The sequence below is a fragment of the Lactuca virosa genome, chromosome 5, assembly GCF_052849685.1.
Source record: "Lactuca virosa cultivar CGN04683 chromosome 5, Lactuca_virosa_CGN04683_v6, whole genome shotgun sequence".
NCBI classification, from domain to species: Eukaryota; Viridiplantae; Streptophyta; class Magnoliopsida; order Asterales; family Asteraceae; genus Lactuca; species Lactuca virosa.
Window position 1 is genome coordinate 461,175,550 of NC_136430.1, and position 18,923 is coordinate 461,194,472.

The 18,923-nt window shown below is 35.5% G+C and overlaps 1 protein-coding gene, 1 long non-coding RNA gene and 1 pseudogene across 8 annotated transcripts; 1 reads left to right on the forward strand and 2 right to left on the reverse strand.

The window, feature by feature from the left end:
• Positions 1 to 4,994: 4,994 nt before the first annotated feature.
• Positions 4,995 to 13,501, forward strand: LOC145114590 (uncharacterized). 4 transcript variants are annotated; one of them, XR_013711085.1, is made up of 4 exons: positions 4,995 to 5,227; positions 5,695 to 5,813; positions 8,646 to 8,725; positions 13,255 to 13,501. It is a non-coding gene; the product is annotated as an uncharacterized LOC145114590 (long non-coding RNA). The 4 variants fall into 4 exon arrangements; XR_013711087.1 differs by lacking the exon at positions 8,646 to 8,725; XR_013711084.1 differs by lacking the exons at positions 8,646 to 8,725; positions 13,255 to 13,501 and adding an exon at positions 6,283 to 6,763.
• Positions 7,802 to 10,180, reverse strand: LOC145114588 (uncharacterized). The gene is made up of 4 exons (XM_079050641.1): positions 8,775 to 10,180; positions 8,626 to 8,709; positions 8,325 to 8,528; positions 7,802 to 8,035 (listed from the first exon to the last, which is right to left on the reverse strand). The coding sequence occupies exons 1-4, from the start codon at positions 8,970 to 8,972 to the stop codon at positions 7,916 to 7,918; spliced, it is 606 nt and encodes a 201-aa protein (XP_078906767.1). The 5' UTR covers positions 8,973 to 10,180; the 3' UTR covers positions 7,802 to 7,915.
• Positions 10,382 to 15,700, reverse strand: LOC145114589 (monothiol glutaredoxin-S2 pseudogene; annotated as a pseudogene). 3 transcript variants are annotated; one of them, XR_013711082.1, is made up of 3 exons: positions 15,443 to 15,679; positions 13,238 to 13,305; positions 11,526 to 12,276 (listed from the first exon to the last, which is right to left on the reverse strand). The product of XR_013711082.1 is annotated as a monothiol glutaredoxin-S2 pseudogene, transcript variant X2 (transcript). The 3 variants fall into 3 exon arrangements; XR_013711083.1 differs by lacking the exons at positions 11,526 to 12,276; positions 13,238 to 13,305 and adding an exon at positions 10,382 to 11,023 and having other exon boundaries at positions 15,443 to 15,700; XR_013711081.1 differs by having other exon boundaries at positions 11,526 to 13,305; positions 15,416 to 15,679.
• Positions 15,701 to 18,923: the final 3,223 nt, after the last annotated feature.

Sequence of the window (18,923 nt, forward strand, 5' to 3'; positions counted from 1 at the left end):
TATTTAGTATATAAATTAGTGAGATAAAAGTATATAACAAAGTTGGACAAAATATGGAACAAAAAATCCTACGTTTAAACCTCATAAACAAAAAAACATAAAAAATTCCCTAGGAGACCCTTCGTAAATTCCTACATATTTCCTATGGATAAGTGACATAATTTTTTTTTTGTGGGTAGGAATTTCTCCTACACATTTCCTAGGGATTTCCAACAAATATAAATTGGTTTTTGATTTTTCAAGGCTCAACATCATCCTTTTCGGTTCATTTTTTGTACAATTTCATTATGTATGAATTACACTAATTTCACCAACTTATACCATATATGCGCACACACATGCGTGTGCACTACTGGAAATCATTATCTAAAACATGTTTATCTTGTTATAATATACATGTGTAGATGTGTATGTGTATGTGTATGTTTATATATGTATAATTTAGTGATATAAAAGTATTTAATATATAACAAAGTTTGACAAAATATGAAATAAAAGGCGACGTTTAAACCTTAAAAAAAATCCCAAGGAAATCCCTCGGAAATTCCTACACATTTTCTAGGGATTTCCAACAAATATAAAATTCTTTTTCTTTTTCAAGGTTCAAACACCGAGTTTTTCTATCCATATTTTGTACAATTTCATTATACATGCATTACATTAATTTCAACAACTTATACGTTATATACACATGTATGTATGCACGTGCACCATCGAAACTAATTGTTCAACATATGTTTCTCTCGTTCAAATATATTTGTATGTATGCGTGTATGTTTATTTGTGTATAATTATGTGCCTTTTTTGTATATACATATACATACACATACATCTATATAAGATTAATAAAATAGTGTTTTGACTAATGTGTCAATGGTGTATATGGACGCACATATATGTATAATAATTCATTAATTAGTTAAAATGCTTTTATGAAATCTTGAGGAAAACCGGCTAATCTACATAATTATATGGTCTAAAATAAATAATGGGTTGGACCTGATTTCGAATGGTGGTGGATGCAGTTTTTTTTATTAAACACAAAACAAAATTAAATTAAACCTAATATTTGCTAGGAATTTCCGAGGAAATGCATATGAACTTCCAAGGGACATCTGATGAATTGTTAATTTTTTTTTCACTTTATAGGAATGTCCACGGAAATGTATAGGAACTTTCGAAGAAAACTATTTTACATGATTTCTAGGAAATCCTTCGGAAATACGTAGGAGCTTTCGAGGAAAAAAGTTCATAGGAGCATAAGCCTTTCTCTAGTAGGGACATTTTTTCCTTGAAACTATAAAAGATTATAAAACTATAAAAACGAAAAAATATTATATAACCAGAATGTTTTATAATTTGATGTTTTTTTAATTTTGACAAATATTTTTAAATTATATAAATATTTTATATAGTATATTTATATATTGTTTTTATTAAACCAATTAATTAATTTATAAAAAATTATAATATCTAATAATAAAGTTAATAAATTTAGGAATCAAATGTAATGAAAGAAAATTAGAATGTTAGTGGAAAGGAAATGTGAAAGTAATTTTTTTCTCTAGTAATAAAAACTTTTTAGAATAAGAAAAAGCTTGTTTTATTAGAAGGTTTAGACTAAACATATTGACAACAGCTTAGTTGGTTGCCACCTTTGAATTAAAAAAAATGAAAAACTCCTTTAAAACCCACAACTTGGTTGTTACACCAAACCTTAGTTGCATTTTTATTTATTGTTATAACTCTTTTGCACCATAAATATTATTTTGTAATTAATTTAATTTAACTTTTATTAAAAAATAAACAAAATACACTAAAATACTAAAATAGTTTTGTCTACAAATAAAGACCAATATTAATATATTTTAAGAGTTTTTTCTTTTCTTTTTTTTATATTTCCTATATAATCTTAAAAATAGCAAAAAAAAGTGGGTTATAAATTGAAAAAAAATATAATATGTATTTTGTATAATATAATAAAAATTAATTATAATTAATAAATTTTGGTTTGGGTTCGGTTGATAAGAATGCGAAAAGTTGGGTTTATTTGGATTGTATAGCTGGAAGAGAAAGAAATTACTTTCTTCATTGATAGTTGGATTTGGTTTTGGTTGGAGATGAGAGTAGGTAAAACTTTATAACATACTTACAAAAAGATGTGTACATTCTCGATCCGTCATCTCAGACACTTTCAAATACTTATCTGATGCGACTGCGACTATGCTGTATGACAATTGTTTAAGAGCAGACATACATTTTTGTATTGTAGTAAAACCACGTTTACCTCTAGCATTCCATTTCAATTGGAAATACTCATTATTATTTTCCAAATCTCTAGCTATATGTAAGAATAAATTTCTACTAATACGAAAATGTTCTTCAAATTTTGATATATCATATATATAAACTATCAGGTGCAAAATAATCACATACCAAAAGTGCGTTTGCCATGATACGATCCCGGTTGATCCATATTTAGGCGCACTAGGGTTTCTGCCAAGAAAGAGACACCTGTGAACTTTCTGACTGACCAATTGGAAGGAAGATCAACACTTAGACCAACTGATGTTTTAGTATTTGGATGGGCTGGAGGGAAGCATGCATGCGTGGATCAAATAGGGGTTTCCCTTCTTGTGGGCTTGGGGAGTGGGGTTTTCACTGTGGGGCAAGCTGCTTTAAAAGCTGCATCATGCAAAATGGAAAAACATGAGAAAATGTAACGCTTGGTTCCTGGTACGTATTTTAATCACATTTGTTCACTTTTAGAGCAACTCGACGAGTTGGGAGCCCCAAACTCGTCGAGTAGGAACCAGATTTGACGCGGGGTTTTAAGCCACCTACTCGACAAGTTGAGAGCCTCGACTCGACGAGTAGGGCTGCCAGAGTGAAACCTTAATTTCGGGGTTTTGCAGCCTATTTAAGCATCCTAATCCCCACTTGCTGGCCACATTTCCAGCCTCCAAATCCCAAACCCTAGTTTCAGAAACCCTAATGCATTTGTGAGTTTGTAAGCCATTTTTGAGTGAACCTTGTGTGTTTTGAAGCTTGTGAAGAAGAGGAGAGCTTGAAGATTCAAGGAGAAGATAGTAGATCCAGAGACTTCCTTTCATCCTCATCATTTTCTGGTAATCAAGTCTCTAACTTGCTTAGTAGTTTCTTAGATCTCCTTAGTTTCATTTTATTGGGTTTTTGGTCCAAGAAGCTTGATCTTTGGGATATGGACGTCCCAAGTGAGTATACCTTCAAATATGGGATTAAAGAAGGCTCTCATGGCATAAAGCAAACTTTATGACCATGGAAGGCCCATGCAAGCCATAGGGTGTCTTTTTGGCCTTTTAAGCTCCAAAAGGCCATGCATGTAGAGAAAGGTGGAAGCTTTACGTGTCCATGTAGTGTTTAGGGTCTAGATCTCTATTTGTAGGCTTAGTTTGGAGTATGGATGACTTGTGGACCAAGATCTAGGTCCTAAGGAGTTAGGGTTTGAGCTAAACCCATCAAGTAAAGGTATTAACGGGTAAAGTTGGAAACTTTACCCTTAAAAGGACATTTTCAGTGTGTAGGTGAAGTATGAAGCTCAGATTTGGAAAGTAGGGGCTTAATCCGTTTAGATGGCCCAAACAGACTAAGGAACTCGTCGAGTCCATAGGGGAACTCGACGAGTTGAGTCGGTTTGTCCCGATTCTGTATAAGGTAGAACTCGGCGAGTTTGTGAAGGGACTCGATGAGTTGGCTCGTGTTATCACGACTATGAGTAGCAAGGGAACTCGGCGAGTCAGGGGGATGACTCGACGAGTTGAGTCAACTCGAATGGTTGACTTTGACTTTGACTTGGACCTTGAGTTTGACCTAGGATGACCTGTGAAGGGGTCTTGATGTAAGGAATGGTATCTAAGGGGTTGTTTTGTATAGGGCGTGAGTACAGCCAGTTGCAAGAGTAGGGACGTTCAACTACTTCACTCGACATTTAAGGTGAGTTTTCCTCCAGTAGGAACGGGTCTAAGGCACTAATGCCGGCCCGTTTATGTATAATAGTGTATGCCAGACTTCGGTCCGATGCTAGGGTTAGCCCGATGTAGGTTATATGTTTCCGGACTTCGGTCCGATGCCGAGGAAAGCCCGAGGAATGTTTGTATGCTTGATGTCTTCGTGATTCTTGCATGTGTTTGTTTATGTGTTCCGGGCTTCGGTCCGATGCCGGGGCAAGCCCGAGGAATGCTTAGCTTATATGTTATGTTTATATGTTCCGGGCTCCGGTCCGATGCCGGGGCAAGCCCGATGAATGTTTATATGTTTATTTTATATGCTTGTTGATATGTTATATGTATACCGAACTTCGGTCCGATGCCGGGCGGGGCCCGATGTAGCGGGCAAGGCCCAATGTATGTTATTATGTGATTATGTGTATGATATGTGGTAGTTTGGGGAGACTCGCTAAGCTTCGTGCTTACAGTTCCAGTTTTGGTTTCAGGTACTTCCGGTAGCAAGGGGAAGAGCTCGGGATGATTGCAGTGCACACACCATTTGCTTGGCCTGTGATGTTTTTTACTTTGATATGTTTGACAGATATTTATGATATTTTGAGATACATGACTCGTGACTTTTATATGATGTGTGGATAATTATGGTTTCATTAATGATTCAAAATGAAAATTTTGGACCGTATTTTTGGGATGTTTCAGAAAACATGCATGGAAAATCAACACACGTTTATACCTTTTGCATTTGATACTTTCGGTTCAGAAGCTGTGGAGCTATTTAATAGAGTCCAACGGGTCATGCATAGTAATGTTATGACCCCAAGATCTATAAATGTTGTTTTTAAAAGAATTAGTTTTACCATTCAAAAAGGGGCTGCGGCACAATTTGTTGCTCGTTTACCCGTTATGTCTATATAAAACTTTTTCTTTATTAGAAAAAAAAAATAAAAATTGAAAAAGATATTTTTTTAATAGTTCAACTCTCGGCAACGGTAAAAGAAAAACAATTCAGCCAATCAAAACCCTCGTGAGCGTCCGTCTTCATGAAGCCATCACACCCAACCCACCGGCCACGGCGGTGTTCACGCGTCTTTGGCCGGACACGAGAGCCTCACGCGTGAGATTCTGAGTGGGATAGCCTTAGGGTCGGGTTTCTTAAAGCTGGACAGGACCCTTTGCATGTTGTCCTGTCCGGAAACGGAAAGGACGTGATTGCTTCCAAGAACAGTACTCTCCGGATTATTTAGGTATCCTCTTATCCCAACGTTTGTGTATATCGATCACTTTGTGTCGTTGTGTGTACGTGTTTGTTGCCAATCGGATTATTTTTGTTGAAACTTGTATCGTGAGGTTTTGGATATTTGTATGTTACTAATGTACTACTTACCATTAAGATGGATCTTGTAATTCTCTATGTTCATAGGAATAGGGATCGTGGCATGTTATTGTAATTCTAGGATTTCATCACGAATTATTGTGCTTGGCAACGATTTTATTATTCTCTCTGTTGATTTGGTGAATTGATAAGAAAGATCTGAGAACTGCAGTTCCGTCCATGAGAATTGACCTTAAAAAAAGTATGAAAATCTGAAACCAAATGAACTTCACTTCCATCTCTAATGGCACACCCAGAATGTGACACATGGTAACTCTTTGAAGCATATATTTTATGTGGATGAATCACCTCCCAATGTAATTGAATGTTGTGTTTCAGGTTAAATTCGGATATATTCTGGACACCTGTGAATCTCTGCAACTTTGGCAGTCATTTTCTACATCTGAACATTTTTTATTTTTATTCAGGAGACTACCTGTGTGATGCAAAAGATTTAGGTACAGCATCTATAACTTATACTTTTAATAGAGCAACATAAACCTTTCTTAAAAAGATGATCTAACTCAAGACAGATTTCAAGTAGCATTTTTCTGCAACTCTTCATAGCTTGTTGTTTACATCTTAACTTTAATTTCTTTTACCACAAGCGTTCTCCTTGTATTATAATATGGGGAAGTTTCTATTGGAATACTTTTAGTTTATAATGGTAGTCTATGTGTATATTGAGCATTAAGAACAAGTCACTTAACTCGTCTAGCCTCAAATTTACTGCTGAGACAAATTATTTTGTGCTTTTGTTTTTACTTCTCATAGTAGTGAGATGGGCATTTTTGCGTAAGTGGTGGTGTTTTGTTTGTTACTTAGGATCTGTTAGATATTCTTTATTTATCCTTTGTTTGAGGTGCAACTGTCCAACCTTATCGCATGTAACATGTGTTACTTTGTCACATTTGGTGGATGTTGCAGTTAGTTGATATGATGTCGCAAAGATTCTTTGGCAAACTACGTCGTTAATACCAATATTGTAAAATAGGATTCATTATCATGATTGCAGTTACATAAAGTCAAGGGTGTTCCCATTAATTAGGATGTTCATCTAGCTCATTACCTGTTGGATTTTCCCCAAAGCTGTAAATAAGAGCCTCAATGAAAAGCTACCAATGGTTTATCGATCGGCACCTAACATTGTATCCATGGCTATTATGTAAGTGATGAAGAACTGTGATAATACGAATCACGAGGAAAGATTGTAATGAGTGGTTTTCGAAATAAGGGATTGGCTGATGTTTGAGCTATACTAGGAATTTACTAGGAAGTGCTAGGTATGTGAACTTCAGCCCTGCTTTCATATTTTCGAAGATGAGATAAAAGTTGTAGGCATCTCAATCGATGAAGGCTTTGGAGATTTCTCTTTTATAACTTAATTATTTCATGTTACTGGCCTTAGGAATGGTATATATCTTATTTAGCAGAAGATATTCTCATCAAAACTGTTTAAACTGTTTATATATAAAAGCATTAATAATAAAAGTTATTTTCTTTCCCAATACAAAAATCATGATATGTACGTCTAAATATATGTTCATAATGATGTATAAATCGTTCACTAGTGATGATATCTATTTACTGGCATCATACAAGTGGAGACATAAGTTAAATTGATCCACTCATGAAGCTTTTTGTTCCCCATATTAGATATTCCTAGCTTTTCTATTAAACCAAAAGCTAATATAGTAAGGGTCTTACATTATTCTTAAAGGTTCAAATTAATTACTCATCCATAATAGTAAACGAAAAGTCCACTAGTTTGCCCTTGAGTTGGAGGGTCATTGTCTCATTAGGGCCACCAATCAGCTCATAACCTATGAACACAGCTGGTACACTTGGCCTATGACCTAACGCCTTCAGCTCTGCCCCTTTGGGCTTTGGGTGTTCATCAATCTCGAATACTGTGGCATTTGCCCCAAAACTGAATATTAGAGTCTTAATGGAATGGCACATGCTGCAAGCAGTGGCGACCTTAGTGGAGCCCGAGGGGTCCCGGGCCACTGCTCCGATTCCGGCACGTAGTGTAAAAGAAAAATTATGTTTTTGTTGTTGTTGTTGTTGTTGTTGTTGTTGTTTTTTCTATTAGGTGCACCGGCTTAAAATACGAGTGCCACTACTAATTTAGATTTTTTCGGAAATTTTTTTTAGTGCCACCCACTACAAGAAATACGGGCATTAGCGGCGACGTCTGTCGCCGCAAAAGACAGAGATGGTCGCCGCAAAAGATAGAGACGGTCGCCGCTAATACGTCGCCGCTAATGCCCTTTTTGTCGCCGCTAATACTTCACTGTCGCTGTCGCTGCTAAAAACACGTCGCCGCTAATACTTTCACGTCGCCGCTAAAAGCGTCGCCGCAAAAACTCTTTTCATTTTTTTTTGGTTACAATTTTATGAAATATTAATGCACAATTTTATAAAATCTGTTACATTTAACCCATACACAACCAAAAACAATATAACATTTATAAAATATTAATCCACAATCCAAAATATTAGTCCATACAACCTAAAGTATTCTTCTAAACAAACATTTCATAAAATCCTAAAATTCCTACTCGTCGCCATCACTCTCATTATTTCCTTCATTATTTGGTGGTGACAATGAACGAAACCACTCTTCCAATGCCGCAGAACATGCCGGGTCCTTCAATATCGTTTGCAGCATTTCCAACTACAAAGAAAACAAAAATATATTACCAACATATCATAATAGTATTATACTTTCCAAAAATTACCGAACTACAAAATATCAACATATCAAACAATACCAACATATCATTATAGTATTCTACTTTCCAAAAATTACCAAATTACAAAATATTAACATATCAAACCATAACCAACATATCATTATAGCATTGTACTATATACTAAACAAACAATTACCAACATATCATTACAACATCCTACTTTTTTTTTCCATTATAGCATTATACTTTTCAACTTAAACAAACAATTACCTGTGATTGTGGTGGTTCTTGTGTCATTGGTTGTTCCTGATCGTACATAGACACAACGGTAGGAGGTTTACGCCCAATGCCTCTAATATGTCCGCGTCGAACACCCAATATTTTTTCAAAACATTGTCTTGTATCACTTGGCGTTAGACCGCTTGCTGAAGAAGAAGCTTGAGTTTGTTGATTGATCTCCTGAAGTAAAGCATTCTGTATTTTCAAAAAATGATAAACATCATAAAAATTAGATTACTAAATACCCTTGACGATATAAACACTTATATGAAAATACAAATTAACCACTTACGTATTGTTGCTCGACTGCAGGACTATAAAACACCCCTTGGCGATTGGAATTAGCCTTACGGAATTCTTCGATTCGAGTGATATCCTATTTAACATAAAAGGTTAGATTAATTATTCTTTAAATAAACATTTAAATATATCATAACTTACTTCTTTGAAGCATGCATTACTGTACGAGCTCGACCCCCCTCTGTTTACAACTAGTTGTTTTGCACGGACTTCTTTGTTTGACGCCGAACGCCTTAAAAATTCGGGCGATTGAAAATGTTCGACTGCCTTCGCCCAATTTTCTGTCCCAACCAGATACGTTGAAAGGGACGCTGTTCCACAAGTACCTCCCAATTTCATGTGTGAACCAATTGGCAGGCTTCCCGACAGGGGAATATGTGATCTCCCTATCGAAATTCAAATCCACGGTCTTTCCCTTGTTTGCCCTTATCCACTTTCCTAGCTCTGTATTCTTTGACAAGCCCCTTCTTTTCTTTGGTACCCCTACTAAAACGCTCTGCGTCCGCCACCGGCTGCAAGAGCTTTTGCTGAATATCACCGCTGGTTTTTCAGCACCTAGGTTGGTAACCAAAGCCATTAGGTTATGAGAAAGGAAAAGGAAGAAGGATTTTTCAGATACAGGGGCGTTATGCAGAGAAAAAAGTTTGTTATGTGAATGAAGACCCAGCCTTTCTGAACAAACCCACTACAGAAAGAAGATTATAACAACAAAGTAAAGCAGCACTTTGCTGCATGATCTTCTGGAAGGAGAACAGAAAAGAAAAAAATGGGCAAGAAAATGGTGCAGCTTTCACATCTTATTCTCTGCTTGAAATGGAAATTAGAGAGCCACTCCTAAACCTAGCTTATAAAAGAGAACTAGCCCAAAAACAGGGGAAAGTAACAAAGAATCCTAAACTCGTGCAACCTACAGCCAACATGGCTTTGACCTGATCAATTAAATTAAGGAAACAAAATGACTAAACTACCCTTCTTATTTCCGGATTATTCCAACAAAGAATACCTTATCTAATGCCAAGGATAACTTAAAAGGAATATGATGTTGCTCGTAAAAGATACCTTATCTAATGCCTGAGATTACTCTTAAAACTAATGGTATGGTGGACTTTGTAGGCTGCATGTGTAATTGGTGCATTAATTAGTATTAAAAAGCAACGGGAATAATCGGACAAGGGAGAATATATCTTTGTTACCTAAAGATAGAAATTGGATTTTAGATTATCTTTATTAAGACTCCAATGTGTGCATATCTAAAGTAAACCGAAAGTTTAACGACCAAGGAAGTCAGAATTTTGAAATAGTTAGATGCTTATTAAATGATAAAGTCCGTGCAAGTAAGGAAGAGGACTATCCCTAAGGATTTAATCATTGTTTCTTAAGATCACTAATTAGTTAGTTAGTGAGTGCCACGTCTACTAACTCTTCTTACTGAAGAAACCACTAAGGACGCCATGTAGTGGCTCCAACTAAGAGTTAGTGATGAAGACATGCTGTAATACTTTTTAGCAGCAGTTAGCTTTTTGTAGGGAATTTGAGGTCTATCTTGATCCAGATAGATGTATTGGATGAATATATCCCCTAATCTTTGTTGCGTGATGATGGTGATGGGTCAAATGAAACCATACAATAGGGTATAAATAATTTATTATTTCCTGGTCCTAGATATGGCCACATACATGCACAACCCAAAAGCCAAGACAAGAGGAAATTTATAACATGTGGTATGAACCGGAGGAGAATCAATTTGTATAACTGGCCCAAGCTGAAACTAAGGGACAATTATATAGGCTCACTAACTTATACAAAAATCGATATCAATAAACTTATATATCGACTTTTGTAGACTTTCATTCAAATTTCCCTTGTCTTCAGTGCTCAAGTGAACTTTCTTTACAACAATAATATATCATTTCAACATTTTGTTCATGTTTTTTTGGCATAGAATCTGCCAATTTAGTTTTAACTTTCCATTTTTTGTTTTCTGATTAAAAAGGCGGTGAGTATATATGGACAAACATAAGACAACCGAGTCCTGGCATCACATGTCTTTTTTCTATTTTGCTGCATCTTTATATAACACTTTATATGGTGTGGTGTGGGCGAGATAAGATAAAACTTTTGTAAGAAAAAGCGGCTTTAAACTTCAAATATAGCTTGCATAGCATGGTTACGTAAAGTAAATTCATGATATTGCTATGAACCATTCTTCATTAAAACATGTTTTGGAACTTATTCTTTTCAGTTACAGATATTACTTCTCCAAATATAGATCAAGAACCAAGATCAGTAGTAAAGCATGGAAATCTCCCCATTTGTCATCATGGCATCTTGATTTCTATCCATATGTCATTTTGCTTCATCATAGTGACTCACCAGTATGCACAAGTTTTCTGTGTACATGAAGTGGAGATAAATAAAATAAACTGTAAATCTTCCCTTAAAGTTACCTATATTATTGATAGGTGTTATCTCAGTACATGAACAACGTAAAGGAACCCAAGAACAGATTCAATTTACCCATATGTTATTATAGGGTCTAATGCAAACTATTAGTGTATGATGTATACGGGTACTTTGAAGTTATCCAAGTAATCTTGTAGAATATAATTTATTTAAGTAATAACATCAATGATCAATGACTGAATGACCACAACAGAGCCTTCGAATATTTCTTTGAATGGTGGGAAGGAAAAATTGAAATCTTTGAATATTTCTTGTGCTTCAGTTGCTTGTAGTTGCAATTAGGCCTCCACTCCTGACTCTGATGTGCAACCAGAATACAGTAAATTTTTATAGTGGCCCTAGCATTTAGATCGGTGCTAGAATATGAATGATGTGAAGCATATTAACACACTTTTTAACATCGAATTCTAACACTAAGAACAGTATAGCTCCTCAATAACATCATATCTCTCATTGCTTATCAAAAAGTAGCGAAATTACATACGGAAGTTAACACATAAGTTATCATTGCCTCATTGGCCTCCGAAGAGCAAAAAAGAAGGCTGAAAACATTTCTTTCTGTTCCTGTTCTAATGACTAGAACGCATCAATCTGCTATTCATAGTTGTGTCAACATGCGCTCCAATCTCTACAATACTGTAGGAACTCTATTCTTGAATATGTTTGACTAAAGCCATATAGCATTAGCATTGAGGAGTAACTGTACAAGCTGACCCTTGAGATGAAGGCTCATTATTTCATTGGCACCACCAACGAGCTCCTCTCCTATGAACACAGCTGGCACACTTGGCTTGCACCCTAATCCTCTCAGTTCCTTTTCTATCTGCTTTCCTTGTGGATGCTCATCTACCTCATAAACTGTAGGATTTGCCCCAAAACTGCTTATCAGTGTCTTAATGGTGTAGCACATGCAGCAGGAGCTTTTGCTGAATATAACCACAGGCCTTTCATTCACCAGTGCTCTAACCAAAGCCATTTCTGGAAATTCTAGCAGTTGATGTTTTATAAAAGTATTATAAAACAACACCAGATTTAGTAGTATAAACCGTTGCAAGTGAGGTTGTTAGAGGCTGTATGTAGAAAGTTAGGTGTGATGTTTGCTGTGAGTAATGTAAGCTACTACCATGTCTATATATAGTGATAAGTCTTGAACTTTTTGGTCGGTGGTACTTTTTAGATTCTGAAAAGATCATATTCCTTATCAGTCTCGCAGATGATAGGAAATTACTGTTGTGTAGCATATAACAAATTAAAAGTGGCTTCTCGTTAGTTGATACACATGGCATAAAAGTACATCTCGGAATGACATCTTCAACCTTGAGAATCTGTTATAAAGATGCTTATCCATTGAAATGCTGATAAGGTCAAGCATTTAAAGAAAAGCTCAAGGACATGATGCATGGAATTGTCAAATATGTATGATAATTATTACACAACATCCATGCAAGTACTTGCATTCTTTACTTTGTCCCACAAATTATCATCCATGTGAATCACTTGCTTAGTGTATACACAACGTGCACAAAATGTTATTAATTTCTCACATCAAGTCATTCTTTGTGAATAGGCTTGTTTAGCATCAAACATATGTTTATTAAGTTTAGCCTACAAGTTAATTAGCACAAAACATGCAAGGAAATCATAAGAATATGATACATTAATCTCTAATTTCACATGCCCTTATACTTTATTGTCTTATTTTGTGATTTGGGTGTTCTTAGTTGCCGGTTGTAAGAATGTAGTGAAAGGTCAGCCCCTCTTTCTCTCTCTGCCAGTGTTTTGTTTGTCTTTTTGTGATAAAGAATTAAGAAATTGTGTTGTACACTTGAAAGTACATACGAATCTAAGTATTAGATGCTGTGATCTTACTGCAGCCTTAGGAAAGGAAGCATAACGATTTGCCATGTGGCTACAGGAAGATTTGCATAACTGACTCAAAACAAACTGAAGGGCCATTTATGTTTGACACTTGACCAACACATGATTATGTTGGTATTGCCATTTAATCAGTTTATTCGTGTGCATTTGTTAAAGATACCTTTTTTTCAAAAGACACTTTTAATAAATATATAATTATTAACTCTTTTTTGACTACTATGCACTATGTTAATGAAGAATGAAATAGATTTGCAATTGATTACTTGTCATTTTGTTGCAGAACACCTGTTCATGTGCTTGTGAAAATGCAAAAGATCACCGAAGTTTTTTTCTGCAACAAATTGACAAGATTTGTGGGTGAGAATGCAAGAAATTGTAGACTTAGAACATCTCCAATGAAAGCTTAGTTATTTATAACTTATTACTATTCATTCAATCGCTTCAGAACCATTGTTTTTGTTTGTTTTTTTGTTTGTTTTGTTTTTTGTTTATTTATTTATTTTTAATACTATTCTATATATCAAATACTTATTATTTATCTATTATAGTATTACTTTCGGTGTTGTTAAACACTAATTATTTAAATAAACATGGTTTAAAAACTCTTTTAGGTTTAAAAAATCAGTTTTATTTTAAATTTCAGTTAATTTTAACAGCTTGCAGATTTTAAAAAACAAACAGTTTTCTTTTTACAGATTGCTGACATCTGGTACACGTCTCTTTTTTTTTTTTTTTTTCTTTTTGTTGTAAATATATGCATATTTGGTCTGTATGTAGACTGCATGTCTTTTACCTCTTAAAAACAAACAACACCCAACACAACAAAAAAAAGTCCATAAGAAGGATAAAATACCTCACAAAGGTCAAGGTCTATCCCTTCTAGTATAAATGAACCTCAGGAAAAGTGTACCAAAATCCCATTTGCAACTTGTTTTAAGCAAAAAAAATGATTGCATTTAAGCTAAGAACAACCCTAATGGTAAACCTATCATATAACCCAACTAAGTGATAGGTCGTGTGAAGGCAAATATATTGATCTTGAAAATAGTTTTAAGATATAATTAAAATCAAGAAATTATGAAACTGACCAAACACAAATATCTATCTATGTAACATATTTTATTTATTTGTATTTAAAAAAGAAACTTACAAACATATTAATACAATATTAGATTTTCTTTTTTAAAAAGAAATAAACAAATCAAGATTTTTCTTTTCTTCTTAAAAAAAAAAAATCCTAAAACCTTTTCGATAGACTCAATAAAAATTGAGTAGAGTATTGTTGAGAACAAAATGGTATTGCCAATCTTATGACATCATAAAGTGTTTTACATTAAAATTCGAACCAATTATATCTACCCCTCATCATATTTAACATTTTCATTTTGGAATAAAACAAATATATATATATATATATATATATATATATATATATATATATATATATATATATATATATATATATATATTATCGTGAGTTCTTTTTCTTTTTTAATCAAGCAAGTTGACATCTTCATCTTAGAATGTGATGTGGATATTGCTGAATTCATGCAGTGCTTGGTTAAGGTTCGGTTGATCTGTAACTCCATTCACTTAATTTTGTCTTATTATGTCACACAAACGGTTTTTCATTTAAACCTACAACTAGTTTTCCTTAATATTATATGGGGAAAATGACATATACGCCCTATAAACTTTTTAAGGTTAACTCTTTTAGTCACTTATTTTTTTAAGTGGCTTTACGAGGGAACAAACTCGTGGTCTACCTATCTTTTTAGTCATCTTGACTTGCTATAACCGGTTTGAGTGCCACATACCCAAAACTTGGGCCCCTCCCTTCTTCCTCCTGCCGAGCAACACCACCACAAACACCCATGTGTGAGCTGCTTCTACCCTCAAACACCAGATCGGCCATGACGATGGCCAAATCGAAGTTGAAGGCCACTGGAAATCGACCTCTCCTCCTCCTTCTGTCGGTCTTTGCAGCCTTCCCATCACCAATCTGCCTCTTTCCCCTTCGTATTCCTGCTGGTCGGACCGGAAGGCAACAATCTAGAGGTCACTGGAACAATCCCTACGACTATTGCTATCGTTTTCAGTCTCTACAACGTCGATTTAAAAGCCTGATCTCCGGAAATCGGTTTCTTTCCCAGCCTTAACCTTACCGGTCGACTTCAAAGAAAGAATTATATCAAAAATCTAGAGGTCACTGGAGGGTGGCCTTCAACGTCGATTCAAAACAAAGACTTATATCAATTTCCTTACATCTATATTAACTAAACTTAAAAAACATTCATATTGTTCTCGAAAATTAGGATATAACTCATTGAGTTTCATGTGACTGAAAACAAAAAACACAGAACATAAATGGGTAACCAAATGTGACGAGGAAATCATCTTAAATCTTCTGGAAAATTAGGATATAAGTTATTGAGTTTTACGTGATTGATTTAGAGAAGTTCAGTTACCCATCGTACTGGATGCATCTACCGTGATTGAATCGATTTCTGTCCCACCCTCCGCCTTGGCCCTTTTCCTTTCACGTTTTCTGCTAGACAAATGAGACAAACGAGAGCATGGTCTAATTTCCTTGAGATTTGATTTTGCGATGAATAGGGTTTGATGGAGTGAGGGCTAGTCAAAAGCATCGCCATCAAAGAAGCCTCCGTCAACTCCCCAAATTAAAGAACTCAAACAAAGCACAGAGCACAGTTGGTGATGACGCAAGTTTGGTCAACAAATTGGAAAAATTCAAAGTCAATTTAGGGGAATTGGTCAAAAAATGCCAATGTGGCAAAGGGACTTAATTGACCCGAGAAAAAGAACTTGGTTCCCTCATAAAGCCATCAAAATAGTTTAGGGACTAAAAGGGTAAAGCCTATAAACTTCATAGGACGTATATGTCATTTTCCCTATTATCTATCTTAAGTTTTCGTTTAGGCTTGCTAGCTCTTTTAACTTTCTTGTTTTTGTTGGTATACCTGACATTTATGAACATGAGATTACTAATATTAGTATATAAATCTATTGTTCAATTTACATTTTGCCAGCAAGTGTTTTTTTAAAGCTGTAGTAGTTGGGTCATGTAAAGATACATAAAGAGGGAAGTCTACACTCTACTGTACATGTGATACGTGGATAATGGGTTGTCCACCAGAATCATTGGCTCATCATGGTTGCCCATGCCTGTAAATATATATCTTTATGAAGTGACAAAAGCTTCATCACTTTATATGATTCTTTAACAGTAATTTGTCATCCAGAATATTTGAAAAAGACAAGCTTTTATATGCTAGATTCTACTAGACACTGACTGCAGAAATAAAGGTTTGAATGTTAGTGGAAGCTATTTCTTTGCCAGCATGCTCATATTAAGCAATAAAATCCAAATTTACTAGAATTTACTTTAACAAGAGCCGGTGAACAAATTCTTGAAGTGAGAATTTATCTGAATTGACTACTTTAACGATACCTCCCATGATGGATGGTTTTTTGCTGCTCAACAAAGTATTTCTGTCCTAAATTAGAGAATATATAGCCCTCCTCACTGACTACCCAATAATCTATATAGCGATTACCATTTGATGCAAAGAACAAGAACCAAGAGTAGTCCATTCTTTTTTATGTATATGCCACTGTTCATTCATTTAGTTTTCGCAAGGGAATTTGCTTAGTGGGCTGGAATTAAGAAATATATAGGTTAGAAAATGATAATGTAGAGAGACAATTGAATGATTAAAGTGAACCAAGTTATTTACAAGCTAACTGTCTTTTGAGAGGGCAGTACACTCCAAAGATCAACAATCTAAATGAATGAATTAATAGCTGTCCTAAGAGGCTGTTTGTTTACCTCTTAAATGAAAAATTAAGAGGCTACCTCTTAAAAATTCAGATATATTATGTTTGGTAGCCTCTTATAAAACACCTCTTAACTGAAAAATTACCTCTTAAAAATTCAGATATATACCCATATCTGAAAAAGAAAGAAAGACCTATGTGCCCCTGATAAAACACGCCTCCTCCTTTTTTTTCTCATACAAGCGCCTCCTATTTTTCTTGAAGTCATATCCACTTCCTTATCCTTCCCCCTCTCCACGCAGATCGCCACCTCCTTCTTCCCCTCGCACTCTGACCGTCGCCACTGTTAGACAAGAAATGATAATTAGACAAGAAAAGCAGACCATGAAACATGCAAACGGGAAAACTGGATCACCTCTCCTTTTCCACTTTTGACTTGCTTTTCAACCACTAATATTTGAGTGGTATCATGATTTCTGCCACTAATATTTGAGTGGCTTCACCTACTCAACAATCTCCCACTTGAAGCCACGGAATAATCTTCACATGTGCTTCAACTGTGCATTTGAATTTCTGTAAAACACTTTTGATCTTGATTCCATCCTAGTTACCCGACCTTCTCTTCAATTATCCTGAAGGCCAGTTGAAGCTATGCAAAGCTTCAACTTCTCTAAGGTGACAACCTTAGTCATCAGCTGGTTTTCAGTTCCTTTGATCTTATTCAACTTCAGAGTGCCATCATTAATTCTTTCTCTGATGAAGTGATATCTCAGCTGTATGTGCTTTGTCTTCGAATGAAAGACGGGATTCTTTGCAAGATGAATTGCACTTTGATTGTCACAGAATAGTTCACAATTATCTTGTTCTTTGCCAAGTTCGATGAGAAAATTCTTCAACCATATAAGTTCTTTGCTTGCTTCAGCAACTGCCATATACTCTGCTTCTGTGGTTGAAAGGGCAACACTTTTCTGTAGTTTGGACATCCAACTTACCGCAGTGCCTCCCACTGTAAAGACATATCCGGTGGTGCTTTTGTATGATTCTTTGCAACCACCAAGGTCTGCATCCGCAAAACCCTTCAGAATAACATCTTTCCCCTTAAAATGTAATGCCACTTTTGAAGTCCCCTTCAAATATCTTAGCAGCCATTTAACTGCTTCCCAATGTTCTCTCCCTGGATTGGACATAAATCGACTAACAACTCCCACTGCATGAGCTATATCTGGTCTCGTGCATACCATTGCATACATGAGGCTACCAACTGCGGATGCATAAGGAACTTTAGCCATTTCTGTCTTGTCATCATCTGATTTGGGTGACTGAGCTTTAGAAAGCTTAAAGTGACTTCCCAAAGGTGTGCTTCTGATCTTGGCATCTTTAAGGCTGAATTTCTCTAATACTTTCTTAATGTACTTTTCTTGAGATAGTGTTAAAGAACCATCTTTGTTTCTGAATATACTCATCCCGAGTATTTGCTTTGCAGCTCCCAAGTCTTTCATTTCGAACTCTTCAGACATCTGTTTCTTCAACTTGTTGATCTCTGACATGTCTGAACCTGCAATCAACATATCGTCTACATAGAGTAGTAGAATGATATAAGAACCCTTAAACTTCTTGATGTAACAACAATGATCATTGTCACATCTCTTGTAACCAACTCTTCTCATGAAGTTATCAAACTTCAAATACCATTGTCTGGGTGCTTGTTTCAGACCATACAAACTCTTCTTCAGTTTACATACTAGGTTTTCTTTGCCTTTAACCTGAAAACCCTCAGGTTGTATCATGTAAATGTCTTCATTTAGGTCACCATGTAGGAAAGTTGTCTTGACATCTAGCTGCTCTAGATGCAAGCCCTCTGCTGCTACAATACTGAGAACCAGCCGAATAGTAGTCATTTTCACCACTGGAGAAAAAATTTCATTGAAATCAACTCCCTCTTTTTGTTGAAACCCCTTGACTACTAATCGGGCTTTGTATCATTTGGTACCATCATGTTCATCCTTGACCCTGAAAACCCATTTATTTTGAAGATCCTTCTTCCCAACTGGAAGCTTTGTTAAGTGCCAGGTCTTGTTCTTCTCAAGCGACTTCATTTCATCTTTCATTGCTAGCTCCCACTGCAATGAATCTTTTAACCTCTTAGCTTCA